The 18,916-nt window shown below is 39.8% G+C and overlaps 1 protein-coding gene across 5 annotated transcripts; it reads right to left on the reverse strand.

The window, feature by feature from the left end:
* Nucleotides 1-184: 184 nt before the first annotated feature.
* PRPF4 (pre-mRNA splicing tri-snRNP complex factor PRPF4) lies at nt 185-18,856 on the reverse strand. Of its 5 annotated transcripts, none has more exons than XM_010587723.3 (14): nt 18,721-18,851; nt 17,776-17,956; nt 15,766-15,952; nt 12,348-12,435; nt 11,622-11,701; nt 11,353-11,446; nt 10,690-10,784; nt 9,479-9,537; nt 6,490-6,613; nt 5,037-5,126; nt 3,708-3,830; nt 3,491-3,598; nt 3,281-3,399; nt 185-2,733 (listed from the first exon to the last, which is right to left on the reverse strand). In XM_010587723.3, exons 1-14 carry the CDS (start codon nt 18,745-18,747, stop codon nt 2,540-2,542), a joined length of 1,569 nt encoding a protein of 522 aa, XP_010586025.1. In that variant the 5' UTR covers nt 18,748-18,851; the 3' UTR covers nt 185-2,539. The 5 variants fall into 5 exon arrangements, with proteins under 5 accessions (XP_010586025.1, XP_003407844.1, XP_023400809.1 ...); XM_003407796.4 differs by having other exon boundaries at nt 17,776-17,959; nt 18,721-18,850; XM_023545040.2 differs by lacking the exon at nt 185-2,733 and adding an exon at nt 2,740-3,101 and having other exon boundaries at nt 17,776-17,959; nt 18,721-18,856.
* Between the last annotated feature and the right edge of the window lie 60 nt (nt 18,857-18,916).

Below are 18,916 nucleotides of genomic sequence, written 5' to 3' on the forward strand. Positions count from 1 at the left end.
CAGGAAGGAAGACCTGCCTCTGCACTCCAAGTAAGCTTTACCCCACTTTATAGATTAAACTGAGGCTCCATGTGTTAGCTTGTTCAAGACCACACAGCTAGTAAGTGGGGGAGTCTTTTCAGTCAAAATAGAATTTAGACTCTAAGAGAGGTTGATACACAATCCAGGTAAGAAAAGATACAGGTTTGTTTCTGGATAATGAAGGGTATATTTAACATTATAGTGTCTTCTATTTTTGCATTCAGTAGTTCTAACCTTGGGGCAGTACCATCCTAGGAAGTATTTGGAAATGTGTGGGAATATCTCTGGTGCTCCAATGAAGAGGATGGGTTGTGCTTCTGACGTTTAGTGCCCAGAGGTCGGGAATGCTAAGACCGCTACAATGCTTAAGACAGTTCCACACCCCTAAACATCATCTATCCCAAAATGAAAACAGTTATCCTGTCGATTAACACTACAGGCCCTTCCTAAGTTCATGACGTAGAAGCAGTAAAATTACTTTAACCTCATTTGGCATGAAGTCAGAGTCAGAGATGAAGTGACCCACCAGAAGGGCAGTGTAGAAGGCAGGGTGGTCAAAAAGCTCAGGTTTCTATAGGAAACAGGGCATACAGACCAGACTGATCTTTTTGTCTGGCCAGTGTTGCCAACATACTCAGTGAAGTCCTGTTAAGTCTTTTCTTAAGGTCACAAACTGTCAGAAAGACTAGGGTTCGAATTTACATTCTTCCACTTACTAGCTGGGTAGCCTTGGGCAAGTTACTTAACTTCTGTGAGCCTGTTTTGGCTTTTTATCTCACCATTACCATGAACTGCTTTATGTTTCTCAGCTAACCACTTTCTCAAAACGACATCTATTCCCAGTGAAGAAATGCACATTTCTTGTCCTGCCAAAGGCTTAGATGAAATGCTTTTATCTGTTACCTCTAAATCTCTTGGAACAAAAAACTTGGAAGCGACAAGTCTAAGGGAACTAATAGTTAAATTTAAACTTGAAAAATTGTCTGAAAACCTTTGTTCACACACTATATCCAAACTGCATGCTAATACAATAATGTTCATTATTGTTGTGTAACCACCACACAGGCAGTAATGAAAAATAATTTCTTTTCATGGAAAACACTGGAGGAGATAGAACCATTAATACTTAAACAGTGAAGTGCCCAACAGAGGGAAGAGCTGAGAATTCAGAAGCTTAACAACTACACAGGATATGTACCTATCTGGTTATAATAAAATCAGATCAAACAGTGTATTTAGCTATATAGCACACATTCCTAATTGACCGAATAGGGCTCGAACACCACCACTCTTACCCCCTCTGAAGTAGCAAGTGTTTTGAGTTCAAGAATACAACTGTCTTGAATTCTCATCTATAAACAATCCTCCTCTTAAATTCCTATATTTCTAAGTGAGTTCAGCGGTTGTCTGCTTGGGGTGGAAAGAGGTGCAGGTGAAAGTATAACCAATGAATACAGCTCACTTGTGTGGCCCGCGCAATCCAAGCAGACCTCTATTTTTAAGTTTAAGAAAACTATGGACAGAATAGTCATTAAGTATACAGGAACTGCAGGAAGCAATTTTTATGATTACTTGCTAGCCCCCAAACCAAAAAAAAAAAAAAAGGGACTTTGTATGTTCCAGTGGCTGGGATTCAGAAAATGTTTAACTATACAAAATAATTATTTGAAGGATAGTTTTTATAAAAGGAAAAAAAGGAATAGTTTATGTTCAGGAATAGCCACTAGGAATTTTTTTCAGTTACCTCAGGATGAAGGGTATCGTCCTTTAAGTAACCAACAGAAAGATGGTTGCACAATAAACGTATTTTCTTTCTAATAATTTCTTTGAATCCCGACACGATGGTCTTTGGGGGTAACGTGAAGGATGCCAGGCATCAATGCAAAATGGAAGACATTTTCTGACACAGCAAATGTTCAGTTCTGAGCTTCCTGATGCAGTCAGTATCCCAAGTGAACTCAACAGGAAGAGGTAAAATCTTCTTTACTGCATAACCATCAGCATAACTGTGGCTACTGCTTCACCTTCCATTCTCAAGGTAAAGGAGACGTTCTCAGCTCTGTCCAGGCCTTGTTTGATGTGCCTCTTTATTTGAGGGCTTAGAACATAGTCCAGGCACCTTGCCATCTGGGTGACATGCAATCCTTGAGCATGTACCATGTGAAGGCAAGCCAAAGTTTAAGAATTAAAAATGGAGGGAGTCAGTCACAATCTTGAGTGCTGTGAAGGAGGCAACAGGCATTCAAACAAAATATTATAAAAAACAATGTCTACACAATTTGTGGCAGGGCCTGAGGAAGAAAATTAAAATTTTAACCACAAATGGGGTTCACCATCACCCAGGGACTGGGTTGCCTGCCTGGGCGGGGTGCTGACACGGAAATCCAATTCTATTGAGGGTCTACACATTGTAGGTGGCAAAAAACATGATAGAACAGAACACATCAATTCCTCTCTTTTGAGGAAAATGGCTCTTAAGGAAGAGCTTGAGGTTAGAGTCCTTTGTCCACGGCCCTGCCTATTCGGCCATCCAGAGCTTGAAGGTCCTGTCATATGAGCAAGTGGCTATGAGCTGCCCATCGGAAGAAATGTCGAGGCCCATCACTTTGCCTTCGTGGCCAGCCAGGGTCTTCAGTGGGGACCAGCCTGGGTGGGTCCAGATCTTGGCTGTGTTATCATAGGCTCCAGTGAGCAAGAAATTCCCATGGATAGCTAGAGGAAAAAAGAAGGGGAGTTGCTTGCAGAACCCAAATATTCAAAGAGAATAAGACAACAAATGCACAAAAATCTGCTAGAACATACTGTTTTGAAAAGACATTTCCACATTCAGAAAAACCCAACTCAGATTCTGTAGTCCTACCCAATCTGCAGCAAAAGGAGGCAACCATAAGGCAGACTCAGGTGAAGAAAGTACATTATTAAGGTCTTTTGGCTCTTTCCCTGATAGACAGTCTGTTCAGAATCACACAGTATTCGATTTAGTGCTCGGAACATCCACGCAGAAAAAAAGGAAGCAATGTATTCATGGAAGTCTTCTTTACTTCCTAGCAATGAGAAGCATCCTTTCCCCACATCTCTGTCTAAAGACATGGCAGAGAGAAGGAAATTATAATTTGCTTCTTTAATATAGTCCAAATCCTCTCCTGTACCACATCCAAGTTAAGCTAAAGCCTGACCTGCATTCCATTGAAGGGCAATCTCAATCTCTCTCTCTCCATTTCTGTCTCACAATTAGACCTAAAATAGGAGGAAAACTTACGTTCAAACTTGACGCCAGTCACTAAGTTCTGATGGGCAGGGATGGTGTAGACGCAGCGCCGCTGTCGAAGGTCCCACACTTTGCAGGTGTTGTCACCACTACCAGTTGCAATGTGGTAGCTGTGGATCAGATGTAGTATCAAAGTTAAAAAGAATGACCACTTTTTGACCAAGAACCCTCTCCACCCCTTATCCAGTTAGATTATTTTACCCATTGGGGGAAAAATTTATTCCATAGATTTCCTTCAGGTGGCCTTCTAGGAACATGATACAACGTCCTGTGCGCAGGTCCCAAACTCGACCAAATGCATCCAGTCCCCTGATAAGATAATTTATAAATAAACTCTTTGAATCCAGTCTTCCACAGAAGCAGGTATATATGAGAGCGGGACTAGTGACTGCCCCTTGCTATGTGGAAGAGGCCTTACCCGGTGCCAGCCAAAGAGCCATCTTGATGGAAGGCAATATCATACACACCCATACTGTGGCCCTCCTGATGCAGGATCTCCTCTTGAGCCTCCAAATCCCACAAGCGCCACGAGCGGTCATAGCTAAAAAAGCAAACCGTTAACTAGCAGACATTTAACTTCCTACCATGTACAAGGTTCTATAAATAGTTATAGCTTAAGTTATGCCACTGAAACTATTTATACAACCATATTAACAAGAAATTCCTTGTACCTCAATAACTAAGCGTATCTGCCTTAGATTGTAGCCAGGAAACCATGGACTTCCCAGAAGCCTACTCCAGTTGCTATTTTAAGAAGAGAATTCCCCAATACTGGTCTAGCAAAGATTTTGTTGCATTCTTCCTTCCCTTCATCCATGTTATGTCCCTTCATTCACTGAGCATTTATATGTTTACTGGGCCTTAAACAGGATGTTGGAGATAACAAAAATCAGTTATAGACAAATACATCTATGGAAGAGAATAGAGAATACAGAAGTGGACGTACAATTATGTGGTCAGATGATTTTCAATGAGGGCACCAAAGCAATTTCAATGAAGAAAGGATAGTCTCCTTAATAAATAGTGGTGAAACTGGCTATCCAGATGAGAAAAAAATACAAGAGCGAAAAAAGAAAAAGCACCTGGACACTCCCTGGAAGACACAGAGTTGATAAGAATATGACAAAGTACTCAACATCATTACTCATCCCAATACATGTTGCCATCAAGTTGATTCCAACTCATGGTGACCTCATGTGTGTCAGAGTAGAACGGGACTCCATAGGGTTTTCAGTGGCTGATTTTTTTGGAAATGGATCACCAGGCCTTTCTTCCAATGCATCCCTAGGTGGACTCAAACCTTCTGGTTAGCAGCCAAGTGTGCTAATCACTTGCACCACCCAGGGACTCCTCATTAGTCACCGGGGTAATAAAAATTAAGCCCTCGATACATCATTACGCACTTACTAGATTGGCCAAAATGATGAAGACTGACAACACCAAATTTTGGCAAGGATGTGGTGCAATCAGAACTCTGGGAAAGTAAAATGGTACAACCACTTTGGAAAATCATTTAGAAATTTTCAGGCAATCAGTGTCTTTGAAATTTCAAACTAACTAATTTAAAAGCAACTACACTCAATTCTAAAAGAACCATATGCTCGCTCTTTTCTGATTCTAATTCAATGCAGTTCAAGAAAATCCTACTCGAGTATGTCTGCTCTAAAAATTTACCTCACAGATAGCTATAATAAATTAACAAAATGCCACAGGTCTGTGTGGATAGAATAACAACAATATGGCTTACCAGGTGGTGCCCAGGAAACGTCCTGAGGGGTGCCACATTACTCGGGCCACACGTACTGTATGGCCTTCAATATCTGCCACTGGTTCATCACTGAAAAGGAACCAAACACATGCAGTGAACTATTTTAGAGTCATGAAATATTCACTGAATTTACTACTCGTTGTGCACAGATACACCCATTTTGTACAGTTTGAGAGGCGATGTTTTAACCAAACATGTGGTTTATCAAACTAGGGCTAACAATAATTTGGTCACTTCCTAAGGTTTTAAAAAAATTAAGACTATGTCATGTGCCCACAGGGCAAAACTGCCCATAGCACTTTGATAAACACTGTCTTTCCACCTCAATCCACTGTGTTAATAAACTCCTAATGCAATGCCATTTAGGATTAGAGAAGAATAAAAGACATTTTAATATAAGCGAAATAGTCAGCACCAAAGCAGTGCTTGGACTCTAGGAAGAAACCCTACTCTAGCAGAGATGTGGGGATACAGAAATCAAACAGCTTAGGTGCATGGGCATTACAGAAAACTCTTCTCAAATGTTAGCCAAGGACCCAAACGAAAAAAGAAACTCCTAGAAAAGACAGAGGCTTAGTTGTCTTTCAGTGGCCATTAAATCTCCTCCCCAGCAACCACAGAAGGAATATTTGAAACACCAGTGAAAGGAAATAAACAAGAACCCTAAAGAGGACAATTAAAAAGGGAACTTCGTCAATGTGCATACACAGAACTAATCAAAACCCTAGGGGAATAAATATCGCTAAGTATTATCAAAGCCAATTAAAACTTACAGTTATCACAGGTAAGATCCTGTCTAGCAAAGAGTAGAGACACTAATTAGTTATTTAAAAAAAAAAAATCCTGAAATAAAAGCCTTCATGTACTTTCTATTAAGCAATTGAATTTAGATGTCTTTTAGCCAACAAGGTGCGTCCAAAATGTTTGGGAAAACAATACATTAATCATAAACACATAAAAAAATCTGTTGGTTGCAGTTGGAAAAGATATTCTAGGTAAAGGATGATGCTATCGAGAGGAGACACTAATTCCTTGGCAATCCTGCCAGACAGAACCTCATTTTCCTCTCCCCTGTGGCTGTTTGCTAAAAGCCAACATGCTACCACGAGTATTCTCTTTCATCAATTCTACCAAATGGTGCATTTCTCCAGCGTCAACCTATTGTGTAAGAGGTAGGTTGGAGCTTCCCAGAATAACGAGTTGGACGCAGCGGTCACTACGTTGAAGGTAAAAATCAAGGTCCAAATTTAACAAATAAGAATAATCTGGCACAATTTCTCTGTTGAGAAAAGGTCTAAGAAAGAAATCCTCCATTCTATTTTTACGCTAAGTTACCCTGACACTTAGAGCATTTCTTGGGTTAAATGCCAGATTTTCATTTCCTGAGGGAAACTAGCATTCACATTGTGGACAGCAGAAGAGTAATAAGTACCTGTCGAGGCTCCAAAGCTTCACAGAACCATCCGCAGCACAAGAGGCCAGGTTGACATCTTTTTGGTCTAAGGAGACTGTGGATTTGGGATGGAATACAATTGCTCCTACGTTTGTGTTATGGCCTAAAAGAGTGTAAGAGATGAAAGTTAAAGGGTTCCTGTTTCCTGCATGTTAGGTGCCATCGGGTCAATTTTCAACTCACAGAGACCCCAACTGACAGTCTAGACTACCCCACAGGGTTTTCTAGGCTGTGATGTTTATGGGAGCAGATTGCCACGTCTTTTTCCCACAGAGCCATCGGGTGGGTTTGACTGCCAATCTTTTGGTTAGCAGCGGAGTGCTTAACTGCTGCACCCTACTATAACCTATGTGCAAACACAGAATACGGTGTATGATACAAATAAGTACATATTAGGTAACATGCAGACATACAGTGTTAAAGTGACAATTCAACTACCGAAAAAACTGAACTTTTAAACTGATAATTTATTGTAAATGTATGGAACAAAACAATTGACCATTTCAACATTTTTTACATGTACAATTCATGTGACATAAATTATGCTCGTCATGTTGTTTAAACATTGCCACCATCTGTTTGTAAATTTTTCCATCATTCTTAAGAGAAGCTCAGTGTCTCCTAAGCAGTAAGCCCTCCTTCTCCCCTCCCTCCCACCTGCCCATGGTAATCACTAATAACCTTTGGCCTCTATACACTTGCCTATTCCTAGGTATTTCATATAAGTGGGGTCATGTAATATTCGTCCTTTTGCGACTATTTTATTTCACTCAACATGATGCTTTCAAGATTCACCCACATTGTAGCATGTATTTAAGACTTCATCTCTGTTTATGGCCCAGTAGTATTCCACCGTGTGTATGTAACATATTTTCTTTATTTATCTGCTGAGGGACACTATGCTGCTTCCATCTTTTGGCTGCTATGAATAGCATTGCAACGAACACTGATGTACGAGTACCTGTTTTTCTTGCTTTCAATTCTTTTGGGTGTATATCTAGGAGCAAAATAGCTTTTTCGAGGAACTATCAAACTGTTTTCCACGGCGGCTGTACCATTTTACAATTAACAGATGAGGATTCCAGTTTCTCCACATCCCCCCGCCAAGACATGTTGTTTTCTGTTTTTTTAATCACAGCTACTGTCTTAGTTTCCTAGTGCTGCTGTAACGAAAATATCACAAATGGGTGGCTTTAAAGGACAGACATTTTAGGTGGACACTTGAGACTATGTTGGCACCTCCTCCCTGAAGGGGAGATGAGAGGGTAGAGGGGGTTAGAAGCTGGCGGAATGGACATGGAAAGAGACAGTGGAGGGAGGGAGTGGGCTATCTTATTAAGAGGAGAGCAATTGGGAGTATGTATATAAGTTTTTGTGTGAGAGACTGACTTGATTTGTAAACTTTCACTTAAAGCACAATAAAAATTAAAAAAAAAAGAACAGACATTTATTTTTCATTGTTTAGGAGGCTAGATGTCCAAATTTAGGGTATCAGCTATAGGAAAGGCTGTCAGCTTGGAGCGAGGATCTTTGTGTCAACTTCTGTAGCCCCAGCGTTCCTTGGTGATCTCCATGTGGCATGTTATCTTCCCCACTTTGTGCTTGGCTCTGTCTATGCCGTGACTTGTAACTCAGAAGTCATTAGGTTTAGGACACACCCTACATTGATATGGCTTCTTTAACAAAGAAAACCCTACTTCCAAATAGGATTACACATAAAGGTGTAAGGGCTAGGACAGCCATCTTAGTGAGTGTGAAGTGATACCTCATTGTGGTTTTGGTTTGCATTTCCCTAATGACGACATTGAGCATCTTTTCACGTGATTGTTGGCCATGTGTATTTCTTCTTTGATGAGATGTCTATTCAAGTTCTTTGCCCATTTTTTGACTGGGCTGTTTGTCTTTCTTTTGTTAAATTGTAGGAGTTCTTTATATATTCTGAATATTAAACTCTTATCAGATATATGGTTCCCCCCAATTTTCTACTGCTCTGTAGACTGTCTCTTTACTTTGTTGATAAATCCTCAGATGAACAGAAGTTTTTAATTTTGATGAGGTCCAATTTATCTATTTTGTCCTTTGTGGCTCATGCTTTCAGTGTTATATCTAAGAACCCATTGTTAAAAACTAAGTCCTGAAGCATTACCCTCCTAAGTTTTCTTCCAAGAGTTTTAAGGTTTTAGGTCTTATACATTTAGGTCCTTGATCCATTTTGAGTTAGTTTTCATATACGGTGGAGGTATGGGTTTAGGTTCATTCTTTTGCTTGTGGAAATACAGCTGCCCCAGGATCACTGATTACACTATTCTTCAAACATTGGATGGACTTAGCGTCCTTATCGAAAATCAATCGACTACAATGTACAGGTTTATTTCCGGACTCTCCATTCTATTCCGCTGGTGTATATGTCTATCATTATACCAGAATCAGATGGGTTTAATTACTGTAGCTTTTACAATATGTTCAGAGATTGGGAAGCGTGAGTCCTATTTTATTCTTTTTCAAGACTGCTTTCTTTGGCTATTCAGGGCTCCTTGCCGTTCCATAAAGATTTGAGGACTGGCTTTTCCATTTCTGCAAAAAGGCTGTTGGAATTTTGGTGTGGATTGTGTTGAATTTATAGATTGTTTTAGGTAGTTTTAACATCTTAAAATATTGAGTCTTCTGATCTATGAGTAAATTACATTGTAAGAAAAGCAAAAAACAAAAAATGTTGTGTCTAAAGACCGTGAAATGCCAGAGCTTGGTTGGATTTAAGAGAAAAGTGGTACATGTATGAAACCATTATATTTCAGACTTGCGGTCAAAGAAAACCAAACCAAGAATTAACTTTGTGTGAACTGGGTCCGTGTGTCAGGGAAGGTGCACCTGGAAAACTTTTTGTACGGGGCATAGCCTCAGGCAGAGTTTCACTGCTTAATAGAATTCACACCGGGAAAACTGAGATTTAAACAAGATTCTAACTTACCTCGAAGAGTATGAAGGAGGTTGCAATCAGGAACGGACCAGAGCTTGCAAAGCCCACTCCTATCAAATACAAAGGAAAGCATCTCAGCCAGGGTTGGTCTGGGAAGGAAAAGGTATCTTGGTAACATTACTAAAGGACAATCTCTTCTCATCCCCAATAAACATTACAGTGGCAGACAAAAAAATGAAAATAAAGGGCATTTAATTTGAAGGGTGGCAGAAGATAGAGCTATAGCTACGTCTCATGTAACCAGAGGCCTCTAACAGACTATAATTAATACAGTTCAAGTTGCTATTTCCCTTAACTTTCAGATCAATTTGTGAGGGAAGGTAGGACATATTAAACGATCTAATAATAATATTAATAATGATACTATCCCTTTAAACATGAAAAGTATTTTGCTGCTTGCAAAGTACGTAAACCTTTTAAAATTTTTACTCTAGAAAATTTCCAACAAATTATCTTTGTATCCATGATCTCAAACGGTCCTTATAACAAACCGTAGGTAGATAGGGCAGGATTTATCACTTCTACTTTATAGTTAACTAAAGCTGAGAGAGCTAGAGTGATTTCTACACTTCCTTAACTTTCTCCTAAACCATATTCTCAATTTCTCCCTAGTCAAGTACTTCCTGTGCATAAAACGTTAAGTTTCCTCTCTCACTATATGGCCACTCCCACAAACAAAACAAAATAAAGTAACAAAATTATCCCATCTTAAGATGTTTATGCATATGAGGTCGTAAGCAGAAAAAAAAAAAAAAAGATAAAAACAATAATTAATGTTTGCTGAGTCTTTACTACATACCAGGCACTATTCAAGGCAAAATGCTTTACAAACATTATTCCATTCCACTTCACAGATGAGGAAACTGAAGGGTATGAAATATCTTGTCTAGGTAATATAACTAAAAAAGGAAATTTGTGTGGATACTAGTTGGGTCTATAAGCTTACTGTATGACCTGCTCCAAAATGCTAGTGTCAACATGCCATGGATCTCTGGGGCCCCTCATAAACAATAAGAAATGCTAAATAAAGACTATATTCTACAATACAATGTGTATAGCACTAGCTTCTCTTCTTAATCAAGTTTGGTGCAGTCCTAAGAAACAAAGAGGAAGTAGAAATAGACATTTAAGACTAAAGCTAACTAAAAAAAAGAAAATCTCTCCCACCTAGGAAAAAAATATCACTGTAAAATGGAACTTACCAACAAGCTGTAGCCAGCATTTTAGAATTGGGACTAAAGTGACAGTACGAGATAGGCCGGTCATCCCCAATCTGACTGCAGAAATTATTCAAAGACTGAAAAACAGAACAGACAAAACACTGATTAGTATTTAATACAAGAGTTCCTTGGCCTTTCTACCATAAGAAAGGCAACTTTCTAGTTTTAACCCACGCGAAGATTTTTTGTACTTTTACATCTACACTTCTGTTAGGAGATACTGATACTGATGCTCTGACAAATCAGTGGAGTCAAGGCCCAGCTGGAACTCATCGTGCTGTTTCTTACACTCTTAAGTGTCCTAGCTTCACATCTGTGTCAGCTAAATATACACAGGAAAACCATGGAGAGATTTAAAGCACAGCTTTGGCGTAATAAGGAGAATAAAAGAGAAGACCATAGGCCTCTGGTGAGTAGAAAGTAGGTTCCTGCCACCTTAACTGATGGCTCCTCCCAAACAGCTACAGTTCACCTTTAACAGTTCTACTCTGTAACGTATGAGGTCACCATGAGTAGGAACTGACTCCATGGCAGTTTTTTTTTCGTTGTTGTTGCTGTTACCTTCCTAAGAGTGGGCCAAAGCAGAAAATCTAATAAATGTTAAGAATCTTTAGGATATTGGATAATTGCCAAAAAATGTCTTACCCGAAGGGATTTGTGTAGCTCTTGCATCTGAGAGGTCCGAGTTGTCTCAGGAATCTCTTTATGGAGACGAGCTTCTTCCAGGCGTTTCATTGCCCTATGACACAGAAACAACATTATCACGAGCAAATGGGTTGTAAACGAGTATCCAAGCATGTGTCTCTACCACTCAATTTACTTAACCACCATAGTTATTACAAAACAGATCCTCAGTCCCTGAGAGGAAACAAGAAAAAATACACTTCATTCCTTCTTCTAGAGGCTCTCCCTACCTGGGCAGTGAATAATTAGCAATCCATAGCCTAGCAACCTTTAGGCTGTTTGGTCCTTCATGGTACCAGGTTTGCTGATACTGAAAGGCAAGTTAAAGAACAGAAATTAAGAACTGAAGCATTCCTGCCTCTCCCACAGTTGTCATCTCTCTACTGTAACTGCTCAGAAAGAAGGTGAATTAGTTCAGTAATAGCCAGGCTAAAGACAGGCTGATCTGTTTTGTATAAAGTCTTACTAAATGATCTCCGGTTCCTTATTAAATATAAACAGGAAAACCATAAAAACCAAACCAAACCCAGTGCTGTCGAGTCGATTCCGACTCATAGTGACCCTATAGGACTGAGTAGAACTGCCCCACAGAGTTTCCAAGGAGCGCCTGGTGGATTCGAACTACCAGCCCTTTGGTCAGCAGCCATAGCACTTAACCACTATGCCACCAGGGTTTCCTAGGAAAACCATGGAGGGATCTAAAGTACAGCTTTGGCATAATAAGAGGGAGAATAAAAGAAAAGATGGAATACTATGGAAAGAACCATAGCATTCACTCTATCTCTGTTTACAACTACACGGAAGCTGCAAACCATTGCCAACAACTATTTCTGAATGGTAGGGTCTTCAAAGACATTTCTCTCCTCCTCCCAGCAAAGCAATCCACTGAAAACAGAAAGAGAACTATTCTCTCATTTTCTTCATGCTTACGCTATGAAATCAAAGGCCTATTTTACCTCTTCTTTGGACTTCTTAGATTTTTCATCATCTTTTTTGGTCTTTTTTAAGGCATCAGTACCAACCACTGAAAGGATATTTCTCAATCTATAACAAAACAGATCAGAATTTAAACAGAGTAAGATAAGATTGTGAAAAACTATACCTAGGAAAGGAGCAAGCCTCCCCTACTCTCTTACCATTCAAGCTCATAACCTTCTATAAGAATCAAATTGTCATGCCTAAACTTCTTCCGTGATCTCTTTCACTCAATCTTCTTCCTTATTTGAAGATCCCAATTCCAAAGATAAGCAATTACCCTCTTCAATTTGGAGTCAACTAGCTCCTATACTGGAAACAATGAGTTTGCAAGCACAGCTAACTTCACTCAATGCCCAATTTGCTGGGTACTCAAGTAGGTGCTAAATATACAACAAGAGCTAAAAAAAAGTCCTTGATTTCACTATCAGTGGGGGAAGACAGAAAGTTTAGGTGTGGAACAGAACTCAAGCTTTTAAAAAGTCCAGACTTACTGGATTGGTTGATACTAGAGGACTTGCCAAGACTACTGCCCTGAGATACCCTTTAAACCTTAAACTATCCTCACCTTTTAGCTAAATAAAAGTATGGCTCATTAAGAATATTACCCATGAGTACTGTGCTCATTTAAAAAATCATCTATATGAGAACAAACAATCAGCAATTACTCTAAAGTAAAGATGAGAAGGAAATGGGGCAAGGAAACTAAATTATTACAAATGGAACAACCAGAACACAAATAATGAGAATGTTCGCACATTGTGAAAAATGTGACCAATGTCACTGAACAACGTGTGCAGAAATTGTTAAATGAGAGCCTAATTTGCTGTATAAACTTTCACTGAAAACACAGTAAGATATTCCCCAAAAAAGTTAACAGGAATCTATAATACATTGTATTAAGTACACCTACTCCTCTATCAACTACCTCGTTATACGACATTTCGTATTTACAACAGAAAAAAATCTGCTGACTATTTTGCACATCGACATACGTCTGAACAATGAGGTACAAGGCCCGAGTAACGTTGGCTGTGATGGTAAGGGGTATATGTCAACTTGGCTGGGCCATGATTCTCAGTGGTTTGGCAGTTAACTCATGATGAAATTTAAGTTATATAATGACAGAATTCGGTAGTTATACAATAATATAATTTGGCAGTTAATGAGGTAGTCATCCTCCATTTTCGCATAATGCTGATTTTCACACAATGACCTTGTCTTTGGAACCTAACCATGTTAGTAAGTGAGGAGTGGGTGTATCATGATGGCAGTAAGCATACGGTGCCAAGAGGGAATACAGAGAGGTCACCTAACTTAGGCCCAGAGGACTAGGGAAGGCTTTATAGAGGAGGTATTATCTACACTGAGCCCTCAATTAGGTTAAGGGGTTGAGAATGGGAAAGCAGAGTGTTCAACAAATGCAAATGCCTGGAGGTAAGAAAAGCACGTTGAGCTTGGAATTGCGAACAGTTCAGTATGGAGTATGAGCGGAGAACTGGTGAGGGATAAACTGGTGGTTGGTAAGTGTAAGCAGGGCCAGGTCACAAAGGGCTAAGGAAAGTTTACATTTGAGAAAGATCCCTGGTCAGAGTACGTAGAATGAATTTTAGAGGGAGAGTGAAGGCAGGGAAATCAGACAAGATACTGTTGTAGGAATCTTCTGAGTCATAACGGTAGACTTGAATTAAGATAGTGGCAGTGGGATTCAAGGGTTCATTTTAAGGATATAACAAGAAAAAGATAGACTTTTCTTGTGAAGACAATCAACAATAAAAAACGTATTAAGAAAATAACATACTACGACAGAGAATAATGAAAGGGCTCACTTTCCAAGAGGCTAGGGGTTAGGAAAGGCTTCTTTGAGGAGGTGGCATTTATGATGAAATCAAAAGAATAAAAACATTTTAAAAGGCAAGAGATGGGAAAAGGGGAGAAAGAACTGAGTGAAAGACAGAAGAGGTTGAATATTCCAGGAAGACCACTGTAGCTAGTCTGGTGAATTGGGGAAGAGTGGCACAGGGTAAAGCCTGGAGGCCTTGTAGACCATGATGAGGAGTTTTTTATTCTAAGAACAATGGGGATACAATAAAGGATTTTAAGCAAGCGAGTAATACAACAAGTTTGGGGCTATTAGAACAGTCTAGGTATGATAGCAATAGAGGCTGAGAAGAGGACAGATTGGAGGTACATTTCAGCAGGAGAACAGACTAAATTCTGGGGATAGGTCACAACAGAGGCGAGGAAGATTTTCAGCCAAGAACTGTGTGAATGGTAGAGCCATTTGCTAGGAGAATAGAAGGGGGTGGGGAACAGATGAGTTCAATTTACACATGTCAAGTTTGAGATGCCTTTGGGATACCTAGGCTTACTAACAGAGATTTGGGAGTCATCAGAATATACACAGCAAATGATGCCACATGAATGGATCTGATTGCCCAAGATGAGTATAGGGTGAAAGCAACGGACTACAGCATACAAACGTTGACAGGTGCCACTGAGTTGGTTCCAACTTACAGCAACCCTATGTACAACGGAACACACTGCTCGGCCCTGTGCCATCTTCACAATTGTTGCTAGTTTGAGCTCACTATTAAACAGGAAAAAAGAGGCCTAGAAGGCAAGTGAGAAGAGTTACCCAGGGACAGGAAGAAAATCAGGAAGATGTAGTCTTATGAAAATCAAGGACAGAGTGTTTCAAGAAGGGAGTGGCTGGCATAGTACTCGGACTATATCAGTAAAGATGGGTTGGTGACCTTGATAAAGAGCAATTTCAATGTAGTAGGGTAACTTGACAACAACAGAGCTCAATCAGTTTGCAGTGGGCTGAGGAGTAAATGAGCAGTTAGGAACTGAAGAGAGTAAATGTACATAACTCTTTGAAGAAGGTGAAGGGGAGAAAAGGCACAGCAGTTAGTGATGGATGTGGAGACAAGAGACAGTTTTCCTAACTGCATATGACTAGTGTATCCATAAGACTTTTCAACCTTAAATTACAAGAAGAGCAATATCTTAGGAGAGTGCCCTTCATTAATATCTAAAAAAATTTATTGTGTTTTATGTAGGTGACAAGAAATATATTTGACGTCTAAATTTTCAAAGCTCAGCCATAAATGTCACCCAACTCTAAGCTGTGCGTGTGTGTGTGCGCTGCGGGGGGGAAAGCAGGAGAGAAGCATGTTAGTACCTTCTTCACAGCTTATAAAAAAAATTACTAGTGGTGTAAAAATTGTTCTAAGATTCAAATTATGGGCTAAACTATATAAACGCAACTTAATATGTCAATACTATTGGAGACATTGTATTAGAGTTTCAGCTACGAAGACTGACAAATTTGGAACCAGAACCTTGTGATTAAAAAAAAAAGAAGAGTAAATATTTAGGAATTAGGAAGGGCACCTCTCTCTTCTTTCAGCAGGGCCCTCTCCAAAAAGTGTGATGGGTTCTCCCAAGGCTCTAAGGCAAGCCTTGACCTCTGAGTCATCTGTGGAAACATTGATTTGCCGGGCTCGCTTTCTTCTCTCAAACTCAGCCAATACTTCTGCCTGTCGCTCACTGATGTGTTCTTCAATTTCAAACACTTCTCCTATAAAAAGAACGGGCAACTTCAGTATAATCACCAGATCTTCAAATAGAAAGAGATAATTTCTAACAACTGTCGTCTATGTATGCCACTAGGGAAAGGCAACTGTCCAGTCTAGTACACGTTTTATAGATAGTTTACCATTTTTCAGTTTACTAAATTACGTCAAATACGTAAAACTAAATGACACAGCTTTAAAAGGCAGGAAAGTGGTTCAAGTCATTTTAGCAACCTTACACCTAATAAAAACACATAACTTAGATGGGATCAGAGAGTAAGGATACAAATCCCCGAAACTATGGCCCCTGAACACTCTGCTAACCCAGAACTGAAAACATTCCTGCAACCCACTTTTCAAACAAAAATTAGACAGGCTATAAAACAAAATAACACCCGTGAGACCAAAAGGGCAACTCTTGTTCAAGAGCATGACGAGAAGGCAGGAAGGGACAGGAACTGGATGAATGAACACACGGAACCCAGAGTGGAAAGGGGGAGTGTGCTGTCACATGGTGGGGATTGCAACCAATGTCACAAAACAGTATGTCTATAAATTTCTGAATGAGAAATTTACTTGAACTGTAAACTTGCACCTAAAGCACAATTAAAAAAAAAAATACATGCTGGTATATCTAAAAAAATAACAAAATGTGAATGACAAGAAAAAAAAAAAAAAAAGGAGTATAAAACATCTTTACCAAAGCCCTTCTATCCAAAAGATAAAATAGAAACACTATTTTAGTAATTGCCAAAGCTACTCTCTAACAGTCCCAGTATAGCATAGAAATACAACTAGTTAACTGAAACTAATTACTATGAAGATGAGCTTTCCATGATTATAAGGCTTTTTACAACCTAACAACAAGTTTTAAAACCCATACCAAATATGAGCATTTTGATGAAAAGTAAGAGGTACAATAGTGATGCAATTGTGTTTGAAAACAGCATAAAAGGTTAATGGGAGGCTTGACAAGAAAACTTTCTGCAGAGGAGTCTTCATTTTATATTCTTCTGTACCATTTAAATTTCTTATGACAACCGTGCATACTTTTATTTTAAAAAATACAGCAAACTCCTCGGTACTGACATGGAATGATATCCGCAGCAGCATACAGAGTGAAAACACAGGTTACAAAACAATTTGTACATCATGGTTTCATTTATGGAAAAAAAATATGTATTTTTATAGCTATATTAAAATTCTCAGAAAGATACCCAGTTGCCATAGAGTCGATTCAGAATCATGGTGACCCCATGTATGTAGGAATAGGATTACGCTCCACAGGGTTTTCAATGGCTGATTTTTTGGAAGCAGATTGCCAGGCCTTTTTTGAGTAGCCTCTGGATGGATACACACCTAATTAATAAGGATCACGGGATTTTCTACTTCGTACATCTCTACATTTTTGATTTAACAAAAATAAAAACAGCTATTACTTTTATACTTAAAAAACACAGGTTTCACTCTGGCTGAAAAATAATTGGAAAACTAAAAAAAGGGAGAACGTTATGAACCACAATAGCTCCAAACCAATGCCACAACTATCCTAGCTCTCTAGAAGACAAACACAATCAATCTGAGCCCAAATACCTAAACATCTGAGTAAATTCCTAACAATCCACGGAACAAAAAACTGTATAAAAGATCCTAAGAAACAGGCTCTCCAAATGATGCTAAGGGTGGTAGGCAAAGTATGGCCTTACAGGTGCAAGTTTAAGAATTGAAAACTTTAGAGACCACAAAACTAGTGATAATTATCTAGGAAGGTATTCACTATAGAAAATTTGAGCATCAAACGTAAAGAGAGACTCAAATTGCACCTCACCAGAGGTTATGTTAATATTTCCAGCTTCGATTCCTGCTTTAAGTCCTTCTTTCCCCAAAATTCCAGACTCTCCTTTGGCCAGACGTTCCCTCTCCTTCTCTTCCAAACTTCCATAATAGATGTGGGGTTTCTTCACAACAGGAGCAACTAAGTCATCAGGTGCCTTAGAGGTTTTGGTTCCCTGCTAAACCAAAGAACTGAATTAATTTAAGGCTTAATCTTAGCAATTTACCAGGCGTCCCCAAAGCTCATCCTGAGCTTCAATCCTATTTCCTCCCCGAATGAAAGGGCAAGTTGGACACCAGTTAAGATGTTCTTCCCTGATTTGAAGGGTGTTTCCATCCCTCCATCACTTAAGTTTTGCAGACAGGAAGCAGACGGTCGATAAAACTAATGAATTTCTCTTGGTGATTTTTCTATCAACGTTTTACTTTGGAACCTGTTTACTTCATGTCGGTTGGAAGTGCAATCTCTTCTTGGGTTTTATGAACCTTCTAAGATTATTGCTTATCACGAGGGAAACAGCAAGGATTTGGTTGAAATCTTTTGAATCAAAGGCTGGTTATTTGAATGAAATAGCTAACCAGGTGCTAACGTAAATTCCTGGTCTATACATTTCAAACGACAACAGATACGGGGTTAGGAGGCCTCATTACAACTGACATAGACGTGAATCTTGACCAAGACATTTCCCTCCTTCAGGTCTCCGCTTTGGGACCAGTCGGAGGAAGTGTTTACCGTTCCAGGGCTGTAGCGAGAGAGACGAAAGAGACCAAAGCGTATGAAAATGCTCAGGTACCAGGATAGCGCTGCTCGGCTCTATAATGGAACAATGAGTACCGCATTCTCTCTCCCTCCTCCTCCCTCCACCGCCTTATCCATTTCCTAGCGGCCCCATCACTCGGCGCTCCCTGCCACAGTAAGCAGAGATTCCGAGTTCTGTACCGTGGAAGGAGGTCGTGAGGCGGCCATGCCGGGCTCTGGAGCCGCAAACTCCAGCGAAAACCGAGCGGTACGTTCAGACCGTCCACCGCGCGCCCAGCAAAGCGGAACTACGTCATCGACTGGAACTGGGCCTAGAACCGGCGCAGCGACTGGGGTAGCGCGGAGCTTGATGGGAATCGTAGTAGGGTAGATTCTC

Source organism: Loxodonta africana, chromosome 9, assembly GCF_030014295.1.
Source record: "Loxodonta africana isolate mLoxAfr1 chromosome 9, mLoxAfr1.hap2, whole genome shotgun sequence".
Taxonomy (NCBI): Eukaryota; Metazoa; Chordata; class Mammalia; order Proboscidea; family Elephantidae; genus Loxodonta; species Loxodonta africana.